The sequence below is a fragment of the Lactuca saligna genome, chromosome 3, assembly GCF_052625555.1.
Source record: "Lactuca saligna cultivar CGN05327 chromosome 3, ASM5262555v1, whole genome shotgun sequence".
In the NCBI taxonomy this organism is placed as follows: Eukaryota; Viridiplantae; Streptophyta; class Magnoliopsida; order Asterales; family Asteraceae; genus Lactuca; species Lactuca saligna.
The window spans coordinates 38,894,862-38,920,407 of record NC_136419.1 but is presented as its reverse complement, the minus strand read 5'-3'; the positions used below and the strand labels follow the sequence as shown (position 1 = coordinate 38,920,407).

Here is a 25,546-nt window from a genome sequence, read left to right as displayed (position 1 = left end):
ACTCCACATAAAGATAGGTAGTGTTATCTTTTTAAAAATATTCAAAATCAACTTTGTTCATATCAAATCGAGCTTAAGCTGTTCGAATATCGTATCAAGCAGTGTTCGAGCATTAAAATAAACGGCTCGTAAAGTTTACTAAAGTCAATAGAGTTATGTCAAAAGTTACATTTTTAAATTTTATTTTATTTATAATTTTATAATCTAGTCAAGCTTTAAAGTGACGATTATTTTAAGAAAGTCAAGCTCGAGCTTAAAAATTATGCATTGATCGAGCTCGAGTAAGGTTTGAGCTTTGAGTTAAGTTTGTGTTTCGTATTATATTAACTCAAAACTACTCCTTTAATCCTCAACTGACCTTTATAAATGTCAATAACTTATTGTTTGATAACAATTTTTTTTTTGATTTTGAGTGTTTTTTGTACATCTTAAATACATCGTTATCATTTCTATTGTTGATCCTTTTTATGTTGGTGTTTTATTATGTTTAAATGCTCAATGCTTACATTATTTTAGATCAATAATGAGTTATCTATCTTCCGCATACTTTGTCTTACTTTGGATATGTACTCAACATTCTGATGTAGTTTATGAAATAATTGGTGGTTGGGGTTGTCAATCCAACTACTTAACCGGGCGGGGGCGGGTGCGGGTGCGGATCAAAATGTTTTCTGGGATGGGATGGTGTCATTACTATTGAAAGTTTATGTTTTTTTTTTGAAAAAAAAAACAACTATAACAATAAATGCAATTACAATTTTAATGGTGTCATTACTATTGAAAGTTTATGTTTTTTTTTTTTTTGAACGGCAAATAAAAATATATAGTAAAACTACTTTTAAATTATTTCACATATGTTTATAGTGGGACTTGAACCATCGACTTCAAAAAGGGAGAGCAACACTAGATACTAATATGCTAGAAGCTTTTTGGGTATTGAAAATTTATGTGTCCGAAATAACTTTTCGAATATAGTACTATAAAATCTAAATGATATTTGTTTATAGTTGTTAAAAAATGTAACCTTTTTTTTATTATATAAGACCTTAAGACTTTTCTTGTCATTTCGTTATCTTTATTTAAATTTGAAATATACTACTAAATAATCTAAATAATATTTGTTTATAGTTGTTAAAAAATGTAACCTTTTTTTTTTTTTTTATAAAACCTTAAGACTTTTCTTGTCATTTCGTTATCTTTATTTAAATTTGATAACTTTAACTTTCTAAAAATTAAAATATTTTGTCATCCTCAATTAATATTTGAAATACTTATGTAATACTTGAAATCCAACACATAGAAACTAACACAATAACTTTTGCATCAACCTTAGTATCATGTTGACATTTTTTTTTTATTTTTTTATAAATAAAAATTAGGAGAGCAGTTATAAAGAATTGTTTATGATAATCAAAAAGTGTCTAAGAATATATAATTGTGTTTTCATCAGGGTTTATAAGTAAGTTTCTCTGTGACTCTTTCGGTATGTCGTGGTTTTTTCTTTTCTTCCTATCTTGGATTGGTTGTTTGGTTTTTTATGACTATCTCGGTTTTTTGCTACTACATTTCTCAATCATTCAACTTTTTTATTGTTATTGTTTCATTTAACACCTTCGTCTATGTAGCTTAGTTTCCTAAGTTAGGTTTTCAAGTGTTTTCATTTGTTTTAGTTTGTTATGTGTCCATTTATCGTTAACTTTATGTTGTTTTTTAGTTGCATTTGCATAAAGAGTATAGTCTTCACTAGTGCATATTTTGGAGAGTGACCCCCACATAGATGGGAGAAGGAAATTATGACTTTATTCCAAGTCTTCTTTTCAGATCTGAATTAATTATAGAGGGAACTTTTGGAATAATTTATATAGCACTTGAATTGTGTATATAATGAATATGTTAATTACAATCGTATTTATCAAAATCTATGAAGTTCATATATAGCTAGCAATATCAAAATTCATGCATAAAATCCGTGCAAATTGCAACAAATGGTGCTAAGTTTTGGAAGGAATTATTTATATACTAAAAGCATCTAGCACTTAGCATTTGAATTTATAAATGATTAACATGTTAAGTATTATAACTATAATAAATAACATGTCTAAGTATTGTAATTATAATAAATACATAGCCATTCGCCTTGAGTTCTATGAAGTTTTGGCAAAGCGTAGTGGTTCACTCATTCACATGCCTTCATGTTGTCGTTGTATGGTAGTCGTCTTGCATAATTTTACTTGTATGTGTATGATACTCGACAATTGAAATTAAGAAAGAAAATAAAAATTAGATGAATTGAGAAACAAAATGAATGAATTTCATTGCTAATCTCGTGTTCAATAGACTAGAACTCTCCCATGGCATCATCCTCTCCTAAAGGTAATTATGAGGCTATGTGCTATACTCATCTTTTATTTTTCACCACTTTGTGTCACTTCAATCTCATATCACTCCCTCCTCCATCTTTCAGACCTTGTTATACCCATTTTTATCTTTCAAGAGTAATGTATAAATCCTAACACACAATGTATGCAGGAAAGTATGAACATGACAACTAGAGAAGAAGGAAAGGAGCGGATCTTCATAACAACAGAGGCTCCTACCAATGGGGCATCCATGTGAACCTTACAGTCACAAGACTAGATTTAGGACAAACCAAATTCAGATTTAGTTTCCTTCATGGACTGAACTTCGCTATTTTTAATTTCTTGCCTTATGGCGGCTCAAGTGCCTACCAATGCTTCCATGTTGTTAGTATCTCACCAATATTGACCAATATACTTTTACTGACTAACGTTCTTTACCTTTTGTAGTTAAATGAAGATCATAAAACTCATAAGCAATGTCAACTCAACTAGAAGTGCACATAAATTATAGTATGTCCATTAAACACAACATGTTATAAACCTCAGGTTGTGTGCTAGTGATGACTAAAAGAATCATTATTGGTTGACTCTTTTATATTCTCAAGATCAATATGACTCCATGTTAAGCGTGTCAAACCCAACAAATAAAGGGGTAAAATAACTCCTTAAACACTACTACTTTGTACTAGAAATGTAATACAAGGTAAGCAGGGTCGATCCACAGAGACACGGAACAAATGTTTATACCTTTTTGCGAAAGGTACAATAATGGTCACATAAATGGGGGATTGGTATGCAATGATTTAAACAAGAGGATAAGCAAGAAGTAAATGATCAATTAAATGAAACAAATTCAGGATTTGTGAGAACTCCAACTCTATGCAAGACAAATTAGCAATGTGATTCCATGGATGACAAGATATTTGTTTAATTCTATCTAAGTTGGTACTTGAAAGTGTTAACAAGCTCTAACACTTCCCATTCACCACAATAATTAACCAAAACAAGCTCTTTGATTAATCCTAACCTTACCAATCTAATCTAAACAAGCTCTTAGAATTAGGTTGAAAGATTGCATTAAACCTTATGTGAATGTTCCCAACAATACTCAATACTCCTCACAAGCTTGGGAGTTTAAGAGTGTGTGAATAGATTTACACTAATTTCATTCAATAGAAATCAGATTAGTGCTTGTTACCTAGTCCAATTTACAAAACAATTACGGATTTTGCAATTAGATAACTTGAATGATCTAACCCTAATTCAAATGGCCAATAAGAATCACAATTAGAATCAAACATTCGATTGAGACAAAATCAAATTCACTAGATAGAAAATTGAAAGCAAACATCAAGTCATATGATTGAAATCACATCCAAATGTCAAGACATAAAGTTGGAGAATTTAGGGTTCTAGCCACTCATGGCTAGAACAAGATCACAAATCTGGAAAATGAAATTAAAGTTCTTACAAAATGAAATCAAATGTTCCCAAGTGTTAATCAACTTCAAAATCCTCAAGAAATTCGCCTTCTCTACTCCAAAAGTCGACCCCCTCCAGTAAAAAGTCGGTCCCCCCTTTAAGAATGATGAAAAACTGCTTTAAAACCCACGTTTACGTTTACACGGCCCGCGTAAATTAACACTGTCATTTACACGGCCCGCGTAAACGCAAGGCTTGCATTTACACGGCCGTGTAAATCTCTGTAAAGCCAAAATGTTCTTTTCTTTGATATCTTGCACCTCGGTGCTCCGCAAGTCCCGAAATTTTGTCCGCAACTTTTATTTACCTCCTCCAACAAGATCCTACCTCCAAAAGTCCCTGAAATATCACAAAAGTATTTGAATGAAATTGCCTCATGAAAAATCCCGAAAAACATGCAAAATTCATGAGTTTAAGCCTATATGCAATGTACTTTTATAAAATAAAGCTACAAAATGGGTACATGAAATGCACCTAACAAATCTCCCCAAGCTTAAACCTTTCTTGTCCTCAAGAAAGAACAAGAAGATTTAAACTGGAGAAAATAAAATAGAATAGAAGAAAAGAAAATTAAAGTTAAAACTATTTGAAACTTAATGCATGAAATCAAAACTAACATGAAAAGATATATCCAACCCAATTAACCCTGTTTTGTACAATAGTTGAGAATATACTTGTCGTGCCTTCAGTCAACTTAGCTTTAGTCTCAAAATATTATATAACAATAGAAAATAAGACCTTAGCCACTCCCTAATACAACTCAACAGAATCAAAGATCACCACACTTATTCATTTTCAATATCATCAAGTTAATTCTTGGAACAAATTATGGTCTTACTCTCGTGAAATTATATGTGACAAAACATGCTCAACCATCTTTGTTTCATAAAATATAACAATGTCCGATTCCAGCTATTTGTTGGTCAGCAACAATCTTTTTCTTAAAAATCTTTTTTCTAAAAATTCCATAATATTTATCCAGATTGGTTACAAACTTCAAACCACTTACGCCAGTCAAAGTAATTAACATTCAGTCCAATATCATAAGTTCAAATCCAAGTCCAAGGGAATCTTTTGACAGCCAAGTATTTTTTTTAAACACAATATTCAATTAAACTATAAACACAATTATATATAAACTTCTTAATTATATTTTTTTACAAATAAAGCTCATGGCTTTCTTTGAAATCCATGTAACGGGCTTCCAACCAACACATCCAAATCAAATGACCTTAGTGTGCTAGATTTAAAGAGATCCCTCGGGTTTACTTGTTCGAATCTCAAAGGCCACAGATTAGCTTTATTTGCTATTATTAAGTTAATGACTTTCTATGGAACCCGTGTAACGAATTTTCAACTCAATCAGTCCCAAATAATTTAGCTTTAGGCGATTAGGTGTAAAACACCCCTCAGAGTTTATTTGTTCGAATCCCAAAGGTCACAGATTAACTTAATAATAGTTTTTTTTTTTCTTTTTTTTTTCTTTTTTTTTTAATGTAACACATATACAAATAACTAAGTTAACACATAACACTCTTATTAATTTATTTATTTGGCCAATTTCTTTATATTTCCGTCCTTGACTTTTCTATTGTGGTACATCTCACGGTCTATTACCGTGAGGACTTCTAAGACATTTTTCAGGGGACTAAATGTTAACATGCAAAAACCCGTAAGTATAGTTGAAATCTATGTCCTCAAGCAGGGTATATAAAAGGGAATGAGTAGAAAGGACTTTTAAGAGCGCTGGAAGGCGGTACATTGAGATTTTGCTTTCTTTTTATGAACTTTTGAATTTGGCATTTTAAGTTCAATTGAGCATTACTACTCATAAGACCGGTCATATGTCCCAAAGAATCGACTCATACCTGTTGTTATGCTCCATTGTTGACAATCTTCTCATTTTCTGTTTTGCACAAGTAGCTTCGGGAGATGTGCTCGTGTGATTAAATTGCTTTTAGATTTTTTTTAATAAAAATAGCAAGTAAAATCTCAAGGTACACAACTCACTTACCATCTCAACTGTTTTGAGAAGATTTGGCTGCTTGAAATTGGATCAAAAAATTTTACTTTTTTTTTTCAAGTTAAATGAAAATACAAAAATTTAGATGCAAAATGCAAAAAGTATAATAAAAATAGAGTAGAAAGAAAATCATTTTGGTTTTTGAAATTTTTTCTAAAAAATGACAAAGATAAATAATGCAATGCAATGCAATATGTACAAAATTTACATGCAACCTACATGCAATGGGATAATGCATGGATGGATGCCCCTCCCCAAGCTTAAAATAAGCATCGTCCTCGATGCTTGGAGAGAGGTATAGTCGGCCTATTGAGAGTCAGATGGTGGAGGATGGTAGCTGATTTGGGAATGGGTCCAAAACAGTCACAAATGCACACAAATTGAATTTTAAGTAAAATATGAACGATTAAAGATATGGAAAGAATTTACCAAATCGTTCTTGGTGTCTCACGATTGTGGTGCGAACCTCCTCTTCATCCTCCCCATGCTATCCGTGAAGTATTTTTGGAGTCGGAGATTCATTTTCTAGGCATAAAAAATAAGTTTAAAACCATTTGGGACATTAACAAAAACTTGAAATTTACCAAAGACTAAAAAGTGTTAAAATAAAGGAAAAAAAAAAAAAACCCCGGGTTGCCTCCCGGTTAGCTGCCCTTGTTTTAAGTCATTGGCTCGACTTGGCTCCTGAATGTGCTTTGTTCTAAGTAATTGGGCTTCTCCAACACATCAATCTTCTTTCCACCTCCTTCAAAGGAACCTTCAACCTTCCTTTGGCTTTCTTTTTGCGCATAAAACAAAAAGGACTTAACCCTTTTATATCAGAGATTGTCCACTCAATCCTTTTTTGGTATTTGTTCAGCATGGTTATCAACTCACTCTCTTCCTTCTTCGATAATTTGATTGAGTTGATGACCGGTTGAGTTCTCTTCTTCTCGACATGTATTTGCTTTATAGAGCCTGGTGGAGTTTTTGCTCCCGAATCTTGTGCTTGTTCCACCGGTGGAAGGAATTTGGCTTTAGTGGTGGGTGACTCTACTTCTCTTCCATCAATCCACATGTGCTTATCATCCTTGAATTTCAAAATCTCCAGTACCTCCTCGTTTGTATTGCACTCCTTTGCAAGTTCTTCGGCTTTGTACCTGTCTAATTTTTGTGACAAGACTAACTCCACAAAATCATTGTTAGTCGAGTTTAAGCTCTTTTCAGCCAATGGTTGGATCATATTCACAAAATTAACAGATGGAACATCAGAAGGAACCTTTTTTTCTTCATTGACCTTGAAGTTGATAACTTCATCGTCAAATTCCATACTTAAAGTTCCATTGTAGACATCAATTTTTGTTTTAGAAGTTTTAAGAAAAGGTCTACCCAAAAGTATGGAACTTGAACTTGGAGAGTCATCATCTCCCATATCTAAGATATAAAAATCAGCCGGGAAGATAAATTCATCGACTTGCACTAACACATCCTCTAGTACACCCTTTGGGTGTACCAAAGACCGGTCGGCAAGTTGGATGATCACACCGGTTTTGCTCAATGTTCCTACACCAATTGATTTGAAGAGAGCATATGGTAGGACATTTACGGATGCACCTAGATCGAGCATGGCTCGAGGTACATGAAGATTCCCCAATTTGCAAGGTACGGTAAAGACACCGGGATCCTTACACTTCGGGGGCATCCTCTTTTGCAAAACCGCGGATACATGCTCCCCAACTGTTACCACTTGATTTCCTTTTAATTTCTTTTTAGATACGCAAAGATCCTTAAGGAACCTTGCATATCTAGGTACCTGCTTGATGGCCTCGAGGAGTGGAATGTTGATTTGAACTCTCTTGAACATTTGCATGATCTCACTCTCCTCCCGTTCTTTCTTCGTGCTCTTTAATCTTTCAGGAAATGGAGCAGGTGTAGAATCAGTGATGAAGGGCTTCTTTTTGACTGTTTTCTCTTCCTTCTTCTCTTCTTTGGTTGCTTCTTCAACCATTATTTCTTCTTCCTTTTGATCAACCGGCACTTTTGGACCATCATAGCTCTTTCCGCCTCTCAATGTGATGGCACACACATTGTGCCTTGGGTTTGTTTCAGTTTGTGCAGGTAACTTTCCTTGAGATTCTAATTTGCTTACAGAAGTGGCAAGTTGTGAAACTTGTTTCTCTAAGTTCGTTATGCTTGCTTTTGTCTCTTGTTGGAAAGCTTGTGTACTAGTTGCCAAACTCTTCACTATGTCCTCTAAGGACATACTTGATGAACCCGATTGTTGAGGAGGGTGTTGTGGCTGCCTTGGCTGGAAGTTTTGTGGTGGAAAAGGTGGTCTTTGCTGGTATTGATGTGGTTGACTTGGTTGATAATTTGCCTGTTGATGTCCTCCCCAACCTTGATTGTTACTCCATCTTTGATCACCCCGTGGCTGCTCATATCCCCTTTGATTAGACCCAAGAAAACCTCCCATGGCTTTTGCTTCTTCATAATCTTCCTCTTGGAGTTGTGGACGCATATCGATTGGATGGCCCACTTGGGTGCAAATACCGCATGGGCGGGGTGTGGGCTGCACACCTTTGTCTTTGGCTAACATCATGACTACTTTCGTGAGCTCGGACAATTGAGCTTCAATATGAGGATTTTGTACTTCTTTTACACCCCGGGGTGCATCCGTGTACCATTCTTCATCATGGATTGAATGTTTTGAATCTTCAGCCATGTTCTTGATTAGATTTCGGATCTCAGTTGGGGTTTTATCGGGCAAAGATCCACCACTAGAGGCGTTAAGAATCCTTCTTTCCATTGGAGTCATTCCTTCAATGAAATATTGGAGGAGCTGGTACTCAGTGATCCCGTGCTTTGGACAACGAGCACAAAGTTTCTTGAATCTTTCCCAATATGTGTGGAAAGCTTCTCTTTTGTGTTGCTTGATTCCGATAATTTCCCGTCGTAGGGCTGAAGCTTTCATTTCGGGAAAATATTTGTCCAAAAACAATCTTGCAAGATCTACCCAAGTAGTTACCGTCCCCGGTGGAAGGTCATAAAGCCAATCTTTGGCTGCGTCTTGCACCGCAAAGGGGAATGCCCTAAGCTTGATTTGGTCCTCCGTGACATTGTGTGGTTTCATACCCACACATACTACATAGAACTCGGTGAGGAACTTGTGAGGATCTTCATTCTCCAATCCTCTAAAAGTTGGGAGTAAGTGGATAAGCCCGGATTTTAGTTCCAAGTTGGTGGCAGCTGGGTATGTGATGCAAAGAGGTTGTTGAGTCACCTCTTGTCTTGACCATTGACGAAGAGTTTGTTCGGGTGGTGGGTTTGGAGGACCTTGATTCCCTCCAGGGTTATGTGCCATGGCTTGAGAATTGGTTGTGGTTTTTGAAGGTGAACTGTTCAGGATATTATTAATAGGTGAAGAGGGTGGAGTGGTTTTTATGGGTGAGGTTGTTTTTGGTGAGAGAGATGGGCTTTCTGTTTCTGATGCGGATACACTTGAGAGGGGTATGTCCTCCCAAATTTTGATGACCGGGGGATTGGTTGATGAAGAAGTACCGGAAACTGGTTGCGTCTTACGAAGCTTGGCTTGCTTCCTTAACTTCTTTGCAGCCTTCTCTATCTCCGAATCAATTGGCAATGGCGTACCTGTACGAAAAGATCTAGGCATAAACAATTAGTAACACCGTGTCCCCGGCAACGGCGCCAATTTGTTAAGCGTGTCAAACCCAACAAATAAAGGGGTAAAATAACTCCTTAAACACTACTACTTCGTACTAGAAATGTAATACAAGGTAAGCAGGGTCGATGCACAGAGACACGGAACAAATGTTTATACCTTTTTGCGAAAGGTACAATAATGGTCACATAAATGGGGGATTGGTATGCAATGATTTAAACAAGAGGATAAGCAAGAAGTAAATGATCAATTAAATGAAACAAATTCAGGATTTGTGAGAACTCCAACTCTATGCAAGACAAATTAGCAATGTGATTCCATGGATGACAAGATATTTGTTTAATTCTATCTAAGTTGGTACTTGAAAGTGTTAACAAGCTCTAACACTTCTCATTCACCACAATAATTAACCAAAACAAGCTCTTTGATTAATCCTAACCTTACCAATCTAATCTAAACAAGCTCTTAGAATTAGGTTGAAAGATTGCATTAAACCTTATGTGAATGTTCCCAACAATACTCAATACTCCTCACAAGCTTGGGAGTTTAAGAGTGTGTGAATAGATTTACACTAATTTCATTCAATAGAAATCAGATTAGTGCTTGTTACCTAGTCCAATTTACAAAACAATTACGGATTTTGCAATTAGATAACTTGAATGATCTAACCCTAATTCAAATGGCCAATAAGAATCACAATTAGAATCAAACATTCGATTGAGACAAAATCAAATTCACTAGATAGAAAATTGAAAGCAAACATCAAGTCATATGATTGAAATCACATCCAAATGTCAAGACATAAAGTTGGAGAATTTAGGGTTCTAGCCACTCATGGCTAGAACAAGATCACAAATCTGGAAAATGAAATTAAAGTTCTTACAAAATGAAATCAAATGTTCCCAAGTGTTAATCAACTTCAAAATCCTCAAGAAATTCGCTTTCTCTACTCCAAAAGTCGACCCCCTCCAGTAAAAAGTCGGTTCCCCCCTTTAAGAATGGTGAAAAACTGCTTTAAAACCCACGTTTACGTTTACACGGCCCGCGTAAATTAACACTGTCATTTACACGGCCCGCGTAAACGCAAAAGTATACTGCGCATAAATCTACGTTTACACGGTCCGCGTAAACGCAAGGCTTGCATTTACACGGCCGTGTAAATCTCTGTAAAGCCAAAATGTTCTTTTCTTTGATATCTTGCACCTCGGTGCTCCGCAAGTCCCGAAATTTTGTCCGCAACTTTTATTTACCTCCTCCAACAAGATCCTACCTCCAAAAGTCCCTGAAATATCACAAAAGTATTTGAATGAAATTGCCTCATGAAAAATCCCGAAAAACATGCAAAATTCATGAGTTTAAGCCTATATGCAATGTACTTTTATAAAATAAAGCTACAAAATGGGTACATGAAATGCACCTAACACTCCAACTGAATTCTTGACCTATGAGCTTTCTCTCAAGGAACAATCCTTGCCGAGCTAAAAAAATATATTCAAAAGTTAATGTGGATTCCTGACAAGAAAATACTTCGGATAATTGATATGATCTCATTATCTTTTGTTTCTCGATTAACGAAAACATCAAAACTCCAATTCTAAATGTGCTAGAGTAAGAAAAGAATTCTTTACCTCACATATTTCGAGGTGTCTTCATCCTTCTTAGTTTGAAATGAACTCAAGATACGATTTACAGTTACTAGATCATGGTTGCAAAGCTTAGTTAGAACTTAGAACAAAGTATGACTTATCTTATGATCGAACCATTTCCAACAATGTTCCATTCATCTTCTTATCCATACAATTGCACTAAGATATTCTTGGAGGATTAATTGTGATACAATCCCATAATTACTAAGATGATCATAAAATATGATACTAAATCACTCTCCGTGCTTTGTAGACTGGAGAATATTTTATTTTTCTGCCTAATAGATTCTTCTATTCATTTTGTTACTCTTTGAATCTTTTCAAATGTATCGGTATTATGCTATAATCTTATAAACATAATCATATTTGCCGAAGCATCAGTAAATCATGACGAAAAAAGTTATCGTACCTTGTGGTGGATCAGAAAAGTCCATGCCAACATGTACTTGATCCATTAGTCTTTCACTTGTCTCACATAAATATGTGAACAATGAATTAATCATAATTTTCCAATAAACAAGATTCTTATGCATCATGCAATTCAAATCGTATGACTCCAAGTTTCTGTGCAATTGAAACTTGGTGATGAGATTCCTTTCACTTGGCCGATTATGATGGTACCACAAGCATATTCTAGAAGAATCAATATCCAAAATTAATATTGCTATTATTAGAAACTTGATCAACATTTTTCATTAATGCCATTTCAAGGAAATGTATAAATAAGGAAAATTAGAACTTGTCCTTAGAATGCATAACATGAAAAAATATATTTCTAGGCAACTACAAACAGGAATAACAATCTATTAGATTATCCTAACTCCCCAGTAGTAGCTCCAAATTCTGACCATCGAACTATGTGATGAAAGTCTATTTCTCATAATTAGATTTAGCTCAATTTACTCAAGCTTCCTTTCTTCTTTTAAATCGTACAATCCAATAAAAATGTTATCATCACATAATGTATTGAGATTCTAAGAATAGGAACTTATGGAGTTAGATAATGGATGTACCTGAAGTAGAGTCACACAAATTGACCTCCCAGTCTTTAAGATCCTCAAGGTATTTTGGTTAGCTTCGCAACCAATGTCTCTTCAATTGGTAGTAGAAACAAATGGACTCTTTGGGCTTAGCACATGGAATGATACCAGAATTGAACTTTCTCATTACCATACGATCAAACGGTTTGATATTGGATGGCTTTTTTCCATAGGGAAGAGAAATCTTTTTTGGATCACCATTGTTAACATTGTCAACGTCCATGGAACTCTTGGAATTAGACCCTTTAAGAAACTCTACTTCATATGTGTTCTTAAGCATTTTTGCTTCATCAATTATCAACATCCTGGTCAAAAAAATCAGGGTCACATCGAGATTCCTCATATAAAAGTTCTATATGAACTAACCATATGAATTTGGAAGCAAGAGAAGAACCAAGTCAATGGTTTGCTCCTTCGGAAAAACGACACCCATTTTACCTAATTTGTCAATGTAAGATTTTATTTTCAGAACATGCGCACTTATAGAGTTTCCATCTTGATTTTTACATGCCAAAGGCAGAAGTAGTCTCATATCTTTTAACTTGAGGAAAATGTGACGTTAGAAGAGTCACAAGATGAAGAGGTGGAAGAATTGACGAGATGATGTCCAGTTCCACCATTAACCAAAGAAGGGAAAATGTTTTCACCTTAAATCGAATGTGGACGACCATCTCTTGAAGAACGAGGAAAAACATTTCCGGAAGAGCAAGGAAAAACATGTCTAGAAGAACGAGGAAGACCATTTCTATCTTCATAAGACATTTAAAGTGGGAGAATAGAGAATACAAGTTAGTTTATTTTAATCCTTAATTATTAACCCATAAACTAAATTAAGGCTAGGATCCATATTTTCGATTCGAACTTTGAAGAGGGATGCAATAGTCAAATTGCAAATCTATTTTAGGTAGGTAAGTCTTTTACCAATTTCAATTTTATGAAACTCATAAATCTTTTGAGATTCATTAAATCTTATTAATGGCATGTTTAATCTCGATTATGCTCTTACCGATTGTGACTGGGATGTCAAGGATCAGTATTAAGATGTGAATAACCATACAAACCTGCTTGACAACCTCAAGGTCATTTATCATCTCGAATTGATGTGCCGGTAAACCACACATGCTCCACCAATAATGATAATTTTTTTATTTTTCCATCACCTCAATTTTATAGTCCCAAATTATTGTTCCGGTTAGCCACGCACACTTCACTAACAACATATAAAGAGTGATATGTGTTTTCATGGATTAGCATACACTTCACATTTTTCCTAAAGTAACAAGATTGAGATTTATAAAAGGTTTATTTACATTATAATATCATACATTTAGAGGTTATGTCCTATCAAACCCGTTTGGCTAATGACCCTCCACCATACAAGGGAGCGGTGGGTGACAGTAGACACCCATTCAACAATCATTTTATAGGTCGTTTTCCTTATCCCTCCCCCCCCCCCCCCCCCCCCCCGGTAGAGTATGGCTTCATGAATGAGGCGTACTATTGGTTTGACTGACTTATCTTATACATATAATATATTAAACATTTAATCATATATAGTATAAGGTATATTTTAAAACCTTTCAAAATACAAGGTTTAAATATTAATTATCTAAATTAATCATATAAATAATTAATCAATTTAAACTTATCATGGATTTATAATTATCTTTTAATTAATCTTATAATTAAATTTATTATTAAGTCCATAAGGGATAATTCAATTTAAATTAATCAAATAAGGATATCTCCTAATATTTAGGGATTTTATTTAATCATCCAAAGCGTGAAATCGGATTCTAACTGGGTTCTAAGCAGATAATTACCAAATAACAATCACATAAATCAAATTAGGCAAGAAATTAATCCCGAAATTTTGGATTTATACTGAGTTCACGTTGTGACATATACATGTCACATTGTGACATATACATGTCACGTTGTGAGCTCAGTCTGCCAGATTTTTTTTGTTCAATTCATCTCATGTATATTCAATATTTGATAAGCCAAAGCTCTGATACCACTGATGAGTTTTATAGAATACAAAATCATGTATAATACAGAAAAACACTTAACAATAAGAGAGTACATGCATCCTATAAAGGTTCTATGTCATAACACTTTGAAGACAACATACTATGAACAACAAAACTAGCATAAGCCCTAATATTATCATAATCATGGGATTAGGGTTACATACATTTGATTTGTTGTAGTAAACAAATCACTTCAATCTCCTTGTAGTGTAGGTCTTGGAAAGCTTAGCACCAAAAGGATGATGCATCTAATGACTTACACCTAAACCGTAGAATTAGAAGACAATATGAGAGAGGAAGGAGAGTAAATTTTTGTTCATATGCTCCTTGGAAAGAGTGGTCATAAAAATTGATGACCAAGGGATCCTATTTATAGTTTAGGTAACTTAGAGAAAAAGGAAAATATTCAATAATTAAATAATAGATTTAATTCCAATTTAAATCATTTTCTTATTAACATCCATGAGGCTTTTGGAAACTCTAAAGGGCTTCTAAAACCGTCCACCCCTTGGATGGTTCTAGAATTGCCTATTTTGTTCAACTATTGAACAATTATTATTCACTTTTGCACCTTTAATTAATCTTAATTAATCCCAAATTAATTCCAAATTAATTTTGATTAACAAATATTTAATATTAATTGATTTTTCGTTAATTTATTAATCATATAATTAATGAATCAATCATTTACAATTCATCTCACATTAACTTATTTATCACATAATAAATTAGCAAATCATTTATCTATTTCTAATTAATATATTAATCATAGTATATTAACAAATCATTTATTACTATTTATTAAACATATAATAAACTAACAAACATATCCTCTCTCTCTCTCTCTAAATATCATTATTACAAAGTTCGAGTTATGAGGGCAACCCAAAAAGGATTTTGCTTTCAATTACAAGAATATACCAATTTAGTTACTGACTTAAACACCTTAATCCAACATGGCCAACTCTCGGTCAAACAACACATTGAGATTTTCCAACCGCTCCACGTATATTTACATTCTTTGTACGTGGGCACAAACATATTCCCCCTCCTACAACTTACATGCCATAAGAGACTTGACCACTTCATAACATTCTTTCCTAGCCGCCTTTGGAAAATTTTCAGCAAGGTCAAGGCACACTCATAGGGCCAGTAGTCATCATAGAACTTCTGGAGTTCTGGCGTCGTGGTGGCAACCATGATGCAATCAAATTTGGTAGCGTCATTAGAATACTTGTTGAAAGCAACTATTTCTTCAGGAGTAGAAATGGATTGATCGATTTCAACAAGAGTTTTTTCGAGAGTTATTCCTTGTTCTCGTATTGAAGAGTCATCTTCAGATTCCTCATCCACTCCATATAGTTTGGACTAGTGACCTATTCTTTTGACATAATCGATAAGAGAGTGAATTTGGAGCTTTAGGTTAAGTTTTGAGTAGCAGCAACAGAGCCACTGTTTCCAAATATCTATAATAAGAAATAAATAGTTTTAGTTAGTTGATATAAATCCTTAACATTTTAACTCAAATTAATATTCAAGGCTAGGATCCACAATACAATTCAGAATTATGAAGAGAGATGTCGTAATCTAATTGCAAATTTATCAAGGTAGGTAAAACAATTCACCAATTTCAATCTAATATAAAATTCCTAAAGCATTTGAGATTCATTGAGTCATATCAATGATATGTTTAATCTCAAATTATGCTCTTCATTTGTGATTGTGATATCGGCGATCACAAATAAGATGTGAATAAATATGCAAACCAACTTGACAACATCATTTATCATCTTAAATTAATGTACCGATAAACCACACACGCTCCATAATAATAATAATTTACGATTTGTACCACCATTCGACTTTATAGTCCCAAATTAATATGCCGCTTAAGCCCACACGCACCACTAACGACTAATAAAAAATGATGTGCGTTTTCATGAATCAGCATACATTTCACATTTTTCCTAAAGTAACTAGAGTGAGATTTTTAAAAGATTGTATTACTTTATATCATTATACTTTTAATCAAAATATGTCCTATCAAACCCATTCGGATAACGACCCTCCACCACACAAGAGATCAGTCGGTGAAAATGACATACATTCAATGATCATTTTATAGGTCGTTTCTCTATACCCTCTTTACAACATGGTTTCGTAAATGAGACCTACTATTGATTCGACTGATTTTTCTTATATATATAGTAATTAATTTTATAATACATATATAAGGGTGTATTTTAAATATTTAAAAAATTCAAGGTCTAAAATTAATTATCTAGATTAATTGATTATTTAATTAAACATTTAAACATTTAAAATTAATTATTTAACCAATTAATTAATTAATCATTTAAATCATTTATGGATTTAATATTTATCTTTTAATTAATCATTTAATTAAGTTAAGTATAAGATCCATAGGGATAATATTAATTAAACTCATAATAATTCATTATCTAGTCAACGGTTATCTCATAATATTTAGGGATTTTATTTAATCATCCACAACAGCAAAATCGAATTTAAGCAGATATCTAAGCAGATAATTACCAAATAACAATCACATAAATCAACTTAGGCAAGAAATCACAGAATTTTAGATCTGGTCCATGTTTACGTCGTGAACTCTATTTTGCGAAAAAAATTGTTCAATTGAATTAATGCGCGATCAATGGAATACATACCAATTAACTCTGATACTATTTATGAGTTTATTAGATTATAACAAAATGCTCAAGTGGAAAATTACTTAACAATTAAGATTGGGCACATGCAACCTAATAGGATCTATATCTTCACATTAAGGCAACATACTTTAAATAACAAAACCTATGATGAACCATAGTAATTTCGAGAATCACAAAGTATATTTATATACCTTAAACTTGTTATAGCAAACAAGTTAGTTGATTCCTTCCTTGTAGAATTGAGAAACGATCACAAAGTAGTGTCTCGAATGGTTTGTACCTAAACCCTAGCAACAAAAACATAAGAGGATAGAGGAGAGTGGTGTGGAAATTCAGCTCTTCTAATGGAGTACCTGGTGGACGAAATCAAGGCATCTAACGGGTCCTATTTATACATGATAAGATAACCCTGTAAATCATAATCCTGAATAAAATAATATTATTTTAATTTCGGGTGGTTATCCAGTTTCCATATCTTAGAATGAATATTCCAGACGCCCTTTTAGCATCTCCAAAAGTGTTTACCCTAGTGGAAGGTTATGAAATTCCTTGCTTTTGAAATATTAAACAATTATAGTACAATACTTATACAATTAATTAATTCTAATTAACGCAAAATTAAATCCTAATTAATTCTGATTAATTCTTAATTAATTATTACTATTTCAAATTAATATATTAATCATATAATATATTAATAAATCAATTTTTCTTTCTAAATGTTATTGTATTCAGTTACTAGTTATGAGGACAAACCAAAACAGATTTTGCTTCTAATTGCAAGTTATACTAATTTAGTTATGAATTTAAACACATTAATCCAACAATATGTTGTATTTTGGAAACTTGTTAACCTTTATGTTTACGATTAAGTTTAAATATTTCAGTTTATTCTAGTAGTAATGAGAATAGTATGACGTGCTTGCATGACATCCTTAGATATGTTTTGAGACTTCCATACTTTTTTTATATTATTTGGATACTCTGAATGTTGTTTCGAACCAAATAGTGTTTATTTGATCTTTGAGAATGATATTTGAAAAAATGTTTTTGATATTAAATGAAAATTTTATCGTGAAATTTGGAACACCTCAATTTGATATCGTTGGCTTGGTTTGAATGATTCAGACTAGCATTAGGTGCGTTTAAACTTAAACCTAATACTTTGAGAATCAAAAACTCAAAATCCAATTTCTTTTTCTTATGAATCTGAAACTTAAATATATGCTTTTGTTTTAAATATATTTTTGATTGTGACATAAATTTAATCCAAAATTAAATTAATATAATCCAAAGTTCTAAAATTTATAAATATGATCGAATATACAATTATTTAAAAGTTGGATAATTTCCTATGTTTTTCAATACTATATGATAATTATTATGATTACGTTATACAAAACATAACATAACTATACTTTTGAAATCATATAATTCTTTTATAAGATAAGTCTATTAAATAATAAGAAAAAATATAATATCAAAAGAAAAAAAAAAAAATCTTATAATCCACATAAGCCGGTCAGAATCTTTACAAGACCATTCCTCCTCCATATCAAATGACACATCAACAGTCCCGAGTCCCAAGTCCCAACCTATCTCCAAAATATCTTCGCAACTGGGCCCCACAATCTTCACCTTCCACCACACAAAATTTTGTTTTTCAAAACAACTCGATGAAATCATGAAACCCCCTCTTGTTTCTCCAGCCGCATGACACGTGGCATTGCCTCTCTCCCATTATTGTCCACAAGTTCCGGCGGTGCAGATTTCTTTTATTCATTGTGTTTTCTATGTCAAAAGACTATTCTACCCTTGTACCTTGATGCAAGAAACTACCTTTCTGTCCACCATCTTATTTTAATCCAATTTTTGAAAAGTTATTGTAGATAAAATACTTAAAATGAGAGCCGTTTAAACTAATTTAGAATTTAGCTTGGTTGTTAATTGTTAATTGAACACTGTAAATTTTAAATTATAGTTTTTATTTATACAAAGATGATTTATAAAACTAGATGTTAGATTTTAAATATATAAAATTAGTTAAAAACTAAAAACTAAATGCCCTTTGAAAAGTTAAAACCTAAAAAAAAAAAAAAAATACTTGAATTAGCTTTTGTATAAAATTACTTGAATCCAAGTTTTAGCTTAAAAGTTAAAATGCTTCGAGTTCAAGTCTTGCCAACAAAAATGAAGGGATTTCTTCAAGTTTTAGTTTCTCTAATATCATGAAATTTATTATTAGTAAGTTGGTTTAATATTTTTAATGAATTGTAGAGTATTTGATTTACTTTTCATAAAATTAGTTATGGATATTTAATGAGTGTCGGTCAGTATTGTCGGGATTTGATATTTTGTAGTTTGAGATGAAATTTAAATTTTTTATTCACTAAACTCGTTATATTTTATATATACCACATTCATTAGAGATAGAATACAACTCAAGTAATTAGTTATGAACTTCTTAAGATAAAACAACAATATACATAAATAACCATGAGAGACAGAGAAACCATTTGTTTACATATCCTAGTTGATATGTAGTAGTCATACTTGAAAAAAAAAGTACTTGTCTCTTGTGCAACATTTATAGTTAACATGATACCAAAACATTATTTCCGTTTATATGTTATTTTCTGTTGCTATAAAAAAGATCCTTTAACATTTTTGTCAAATATATTCGATTTTATGGAAATGTCTTTTATGTACTGCCAAATATCACTACGAAATACCAATCAATTCAACATAATAGTGACTTTCAAAAAAGTAAAATAAAATATAGTTTTCTAATTTATGCATCACTCTTATAGTTTAAATATGATTTATCTTTTATTTTTAAATTTTAATTTGATAAATATAATTCTGTTATAATTTATATCAATTTAATTTTGTTGGAGTTTTACTATACTTAATTGTTTAAACCAACGGATAACCTTAAAATCCAAATGTTTTAATTAATTCTCCTTAATACTTTTTATTATCTAAACTTTTTCTGACTTATGTTTTGGATTTTAGTTATTTGAAATAAAAATTCAAAAAGTTACATTCCATCTTGTATGGCATACGTAGACTTTTTTTTTTTTTTTTTTTTTTTTTTTTTTTATAGATGTGGATTTAACAATAAATTTATTTTGAAACATGTTTTGTTTTATTTCTTTTATTTTCAGTTATCATTCTTATTAATAATTTAATATTATGAAACACGTCATTTACTTCGTTTTCCATTTTTATGAAATGCAATTTAATATAGTGGCATTTTTGTTATTTTAAGTGGAAACGAGGGTATTTTCAACAGTAGAAAGCAAGTTGCCCTTTTTTGCTGTTGGTTTAACATCCCATCGTCTTGCCTTTTTTTCCTCCTTTTATTACGTTACCAGGGCCTTTGAGTGTTCTCTGGAAAGAGAGAGAGAGAGAAAGAGTTTTTAGAGAGAGAAAAATTAAGATCTGCGTTTGTGTTTGTTGAAGAAGATGAAGTCCTGCGAACTTTGCAAATCTACGGCTAGGATCTATTGCGAATCTGATCAGGCTAGCTTGTGCTGGAGCTGCGATTCTAAGGTCCATTCCGCGAACTTCCTTGTAGCAAGGCATTCACGGAGCCTTCTTTGCCGCGTGTGCCAGTCTCCGACACCGTGGACTGCTTCCGGCGAGAAGCTTGGGCCGTCGACTGCGTCGGTTTGTGAGAAGTGTGTCGTTGACGCTACTTCTGATGACGATGAAGACAGAGAAGAGAGTCAGGGAGGAAATAATGATGATGACGATGAGTACGACGGAGATGAAGACGAAGAAAATGAGCTTGACATGGAAGATGAGGACGGAGATGACTTTCAGGTGGTGCCGTTGTCTTCTACACCGCCTCCGGCAGCGAGTTCCTCCAGCAGTGAAGAATTTTCTAACAGCGATAGAGGCATTTTAGTTAAGCGAAAACGCGAGAATGTAGCAGATCTTTCCTCAGAGGTATTTGAATTTCTTTCATTCCCTTTTTTCTCCGCAATTTTTACATAAATATGATCTTACGCGTCATTTGACTTTACAGTTCATATTATGAACCGATGAAGTATAATTAATTCAACAGACTCAACTAGTTGCAAATAATCGACATGATTGTGATTGTTGTATTAATTTGGATGCTAATATGTCGTTTTTTTGAAATCAGGATGATGTCGATTGCTCATCGGTTCAGAAAAACCACCGTGCGGCGGAGGGTAACAGAGCGACATTGCATCAATTTTTCCCTTCGAGTTCGGAGGCGATCGTTGAGAGACTTAAGAATTTCCGGCACCGGGACAAGATCTCCGGCAAGAACAAGCCTGGACCGGCCGTTGACGTCAGTAAAGCAACGAGAGCCGTCGGATTAGACCTAAACGCATCCGCATCAGCTTCTGGTTGGCCATAGTTGTAGTGTAGGTAGAACCCTAATTAAGTAAATGCTATTATTGGCTAACAAGTAACAATACATCCCCACAAATTAGTTTCGATCAGATGGACATAACCATGGTTTTATTTAGGTTATCAGTAGTGATTGATTGAACAAATTTCTTGATTACGATTTGTATTTTTTTTTCTTTTTTTTTTTTCTTTTTTTTTTTTTTTTACTTTGGAAGTTGTAAACGAGGTTTCCGTTGTCAAATGTTGAATCTTTCGTGCTTAACCTTGACCTGTTGGAATTTTTTTGTTCTTTGTCTTATCGTCTATTGCATCTAATCCTCTTGACGTGTTTGATTTCTGTGATATATTTGACCAAAATCATGGACTAATTTTTCTTTAAATCATAGTACCTCTTAACTTATTTATGTATTCATGATTTAATATGTTAAAGCCAAAATGTTTGGCTCAATAGATTAAGGGCTGTTTGAAAGTTGATACTTGACTCAGATTGAGTCGATTTGAGTCAATGTCGGACTTAATTAGGATCATAACTCATAACTATACCTTAAAAGCTTTTGATTTGTGGGGGTTAATTGGTTGGAAGTTGACTAGTTTTAATATTAAAATAATGTTATTATTTATGGCTAATGCCATAAAAACTCTTTAAAGTGCCTGAAATTGTTGGATTTACCCAAAGTTCAATTTATGTTCGCTTTTGTCTCAAACTTGCATTAAATTGTTCGTTTTTGCCTATTCACCGGTTTCCCTTTAAACAACCGGTTACCACTTGCTTACTTGGAAGATATGTGACATTTATCCTTTAACGACTTATTCAAACACATCTCCATTTGATCCATTCAACCCTCAAAGTTAGTCGCACAGCTACTTCCTTCTCCAAAGGTAAAATGACAACTTCGTCTTCAAAATCATGCATTAGTTCAAGAAGGAGGAACAAGAAGGTAATAAGATGCTTCTTCCTTCTCCAAAGGTAAAATGACAACTTCGTCTTCAAAATCATGCATTAGTGGTGGTTCAAGAAGGAGGAACAAGAAGGTAATAAGATGTGACTGAGGTAATGTTTGTGGTGTATCAGTCTCACGAACCCCTAATAACCTCGGACGAAAATTTTGGGGTTGCCTTAATTATTGGGTAAAAACCTCTATATTTTTATATTAATTTCTCCCTAAAATTTTTGGGCTGCTCTAATTTTCCAAAGAGGAACATATGTAATAGAACGCTAAATTTATTTTGTATTGTAGGTGGAAGGAGGCAAGTGAGGTGTTTTTCAAATGGGTGGATGAATAACTCGGTCAAGAAATGATGATGTTTCATATAGAGCAGATCAAGCCATTGTTAGAAGTGATAATAAGGTTGTTAGTGCTTATATTTGTAATGTATTAATGGTAGTTAATTGTTATTTCATGTATATGTTGCACTTGTTTTCTTTATTTACTTGTTAATGGTATGATATTAGAGGTAAAGTACACTTGGTTACATTCATAGTGAAAGTAGACTTTGCAGGAATGGAATTTAAGGATAATTTGCATAAAAGGAATTACACTAATGAAAGTACATTGTTAATGCTTATAAAGTAACAAAATGTAAGGGTAAATTGGTCTCAGTAATGGTAATCAATTATAACAACATACCTACCAAAAGCCTTAAAATCCATAAGAAAATAAAATAAAAACACCATGGTTACCATAATTTGGGGGCATCCATTATAAACCTTAATAAAAGTCATTCGTTACATAAGTTTTTCTAGCATGTAGTAGCCATCTATTTTGTATACCAAAACATGTACCCAAAAGCCTAAAAAATAACCAAAAAAGGCAAGCCATAATGTAACACTAAACAAATGGATGTATGTTGTAAGTAGTGGGTGTATGCCAAAACATGTACCAAAAAGGGCTACCTATACAATTGCTCAACTGTACCATCCCCACTTTTGCCCCCGTACACCTAGCTAACCACTCCAAATCTACTGGATAGTTAGATGTGGAACCCCTTCCATCTTTGTCAAAAAAAGGTTTCTTCAGCTTTTGCAGGATGATCCTTTTTTAGGGCTTTCTTGTCTTTCTGAGTTGTACATGCCCTTCATCATCAACATCATTTCCCTCCATATCTGCTCCATCATCCTCACTATTACCATCACCCTCACCTTCATCCTCAACATCACCATTACCCTCTCTATCATCCTCACCAACACCATCACCATCATCCTCACCAGCTACTTCACCAACTCCACCACCCTCGTTTTCCTCCACACCATCATTTATAAGACCATCACCCTCATTTCCTTCCATCACACCATCAACATACGGAATATCCTCAACTTCATTTATATCTTGTTAATCAAAATTTGAAAAATACTTATTAATAAAGGATATAAACAGTTTTATACTAATGATTAGAACTTAGAAAATGCTGAAGTCAAACTAACCATCTCAACCAATAACATATCATCCAATTCATGTTGTACCCCTCTCATGCTCTCTATTTCAGCTATGCTATATCTTGCCCCAAATAGGTCTGTTACACTTTCTAGATCCAGCTTCACCATCTCTGGGATAAAACCACTTTCATTTCCTTCAGTGAATTCAGGTTTAAGATTTGTAGCACCTGGTTTCTGGTATGTAAATCTTATCTGAATATTCCTATTTTAGCCTTGGACTCGGCGAGTCATAGGTCCGACTCGCCGAGTAGGGACGTGACCCAGGACACGTTTTAAGTTGACGACTCGGCGAGTCCATATCCTGGACTCGGCGAGTCGCCGCTGTTGGATGAAACCCTAAGTTTCAGGGGTTTGCACCCTATTTAAACGACTTAACTGCCCCAAGCCAGCCCCCATTCACCCTTAGAGCCCTGTATCCCCCGTTCTAAGCTGTTCCTTGAGAGTTGGAGGCTATTGTGTGTGTTTTTGAAGGTTTTGAAGGAGGAAGGAAGTAGATCCAGAAGAAGGGAAGCCATCCAGGCAATTATTGTGTTCTTCCAGCAGTTCCTTTGAGGTATAACCCGTTTTCCCCATGATTCTATGCTTAAAACTTCATTTGGGTCTTTCTTGGTCAAATCCCCAAGCTTGTATGTGGATTATATGTCGTAATAAGATGTTTGGCCTCTGGATCTAGGAAAGATTGAGCTCCAGGAGCTCAGATCTGTTAGCTTTATGGCCCCATGTTGCTTGTTAGCCCTAGATCTACCCTTTTAAGACATTTTGAGCCCTAAAATCCATATTGGTGAATATCCACACGTAAAGTTGGAAACTTTACGTGTGATTTGTGTCCTAGAAATCCATATCTATGAATGCCATGGAGTGGAATCGAGCAAATCCGTGTATTTAGTGGGTGCATGGCAACGACTCGGCGAGTCTGTTCGCGAGTCTTCGAGTTTGTCCCCTTTTCGTAATGTCGAGTGAGCAGTGAGTCACGGGGTGTGACTCAGTGAGTCGGAAGCTTAACCCATCTATGGAGGTACTCGGCGAGTCAATGCCCTGACTCGGCGAGTTCAAGGCAATCTCCTTAGATCAAGAACAGACTCGGGGAGTTGTTCATACAACTCGGCGAGTCTAAGCATGAGTGTTCATCGGATGAAGATGAACTCGACGAGTGTTCATACAACTCGGCGAGTAGGACGAAGAACTTTAATGTCAGTTTAGAAGAAGAACTCGTCGAGTCATAGCCTAACTCGACGAGTAGAATCAGGGACCCAAGACAATCGTCTGGACAGGGACTCGGCGAGTTAGAGAGCCAACTCGGCGAGTCGGGTCAACTGAAAGTTGACTCTGATTTGACTTAGGGCTAGACCAGGGGTAAAATGGTCTTTTCACCCAAAGGACGGTTAGCAGTGTGTGATTAAGTATATTGTGGGAATTACAGCCGGGGGGTTTCCGGAGCAGCAACAGCAGTAGTAGGTGATCAATTCCCACACAGACCAGCAGCTATTTCGAGGTGAGTTTTCTTTCCAGTAGGAACGGGTCTAAGGCACCAAGGCCGACCCGTGTAGACGAGATGCTAGTACTAGAGTGTGGGCCGGGCCCGTATCTCTGGGTTAGGTCAAGTATGATATGTGTGTTAATATGATAGAGTTGCTTATACTTGTTATCTGCATGATACCTGTATGTTATGGGTTAGCGGCTGAGTGTGGGCAGGGCCCGTATCTCTCCGAGGTTGGAGTGTGGGCTAGGCCCGTATCTCCCTGACCGCAAAGTGTGGGCAGGGCCCGTATCTTCACAAGTGTGGGTGAGGCC

At 34.2% G+C, this 25,546-nt stretch overlaps 1 protein-coding gene across 1 annotated transcript; it reads left to right on the top strand.

The window, feature by feature from the left end:
* Window positions 1–20,287: 20,287 nt before the first annotated feature.
* Window positions 20,288–21,612, top strand: LOC145035655 (uncharacterized). The gene is made up of 2 exons (XM_078984164.1): window positions 20,288–20,889; window positions 21,089–21,612. Exons 1-2 carry the CDS (start codon window positions 20,404–20,406, stop codon window positions 21,326–21,328), a joined length of 726 nt encoding a protein of 241 aa, XP_078840290.1. The 5' UTR covers window positions 20,288–20,403; the 3' UTR covers window positions 21,329–21,612.
* Window positions 21,613–25,546: the final 3,934 nt, after the last annotated feature.

What these genes read in the sequence shown, in the direction of transcription:
- LOC145035655 (XM_078984164.1), top strand. Translation starts at nt 20,404, where the DNA reads ATGAAGTCCTGCGAACTTTGCAAATCTACGGCTAGGATCTATTGCGAA. An exon ending in TAGCAGATCTTTCCTCAGAG is followed by an intron (nt 20,890 to 21,088) that starts GTATTTGAATTT and finishes TTTTGAAATCAG; the next exon opens with GATGATGTCGATTGCTCATC.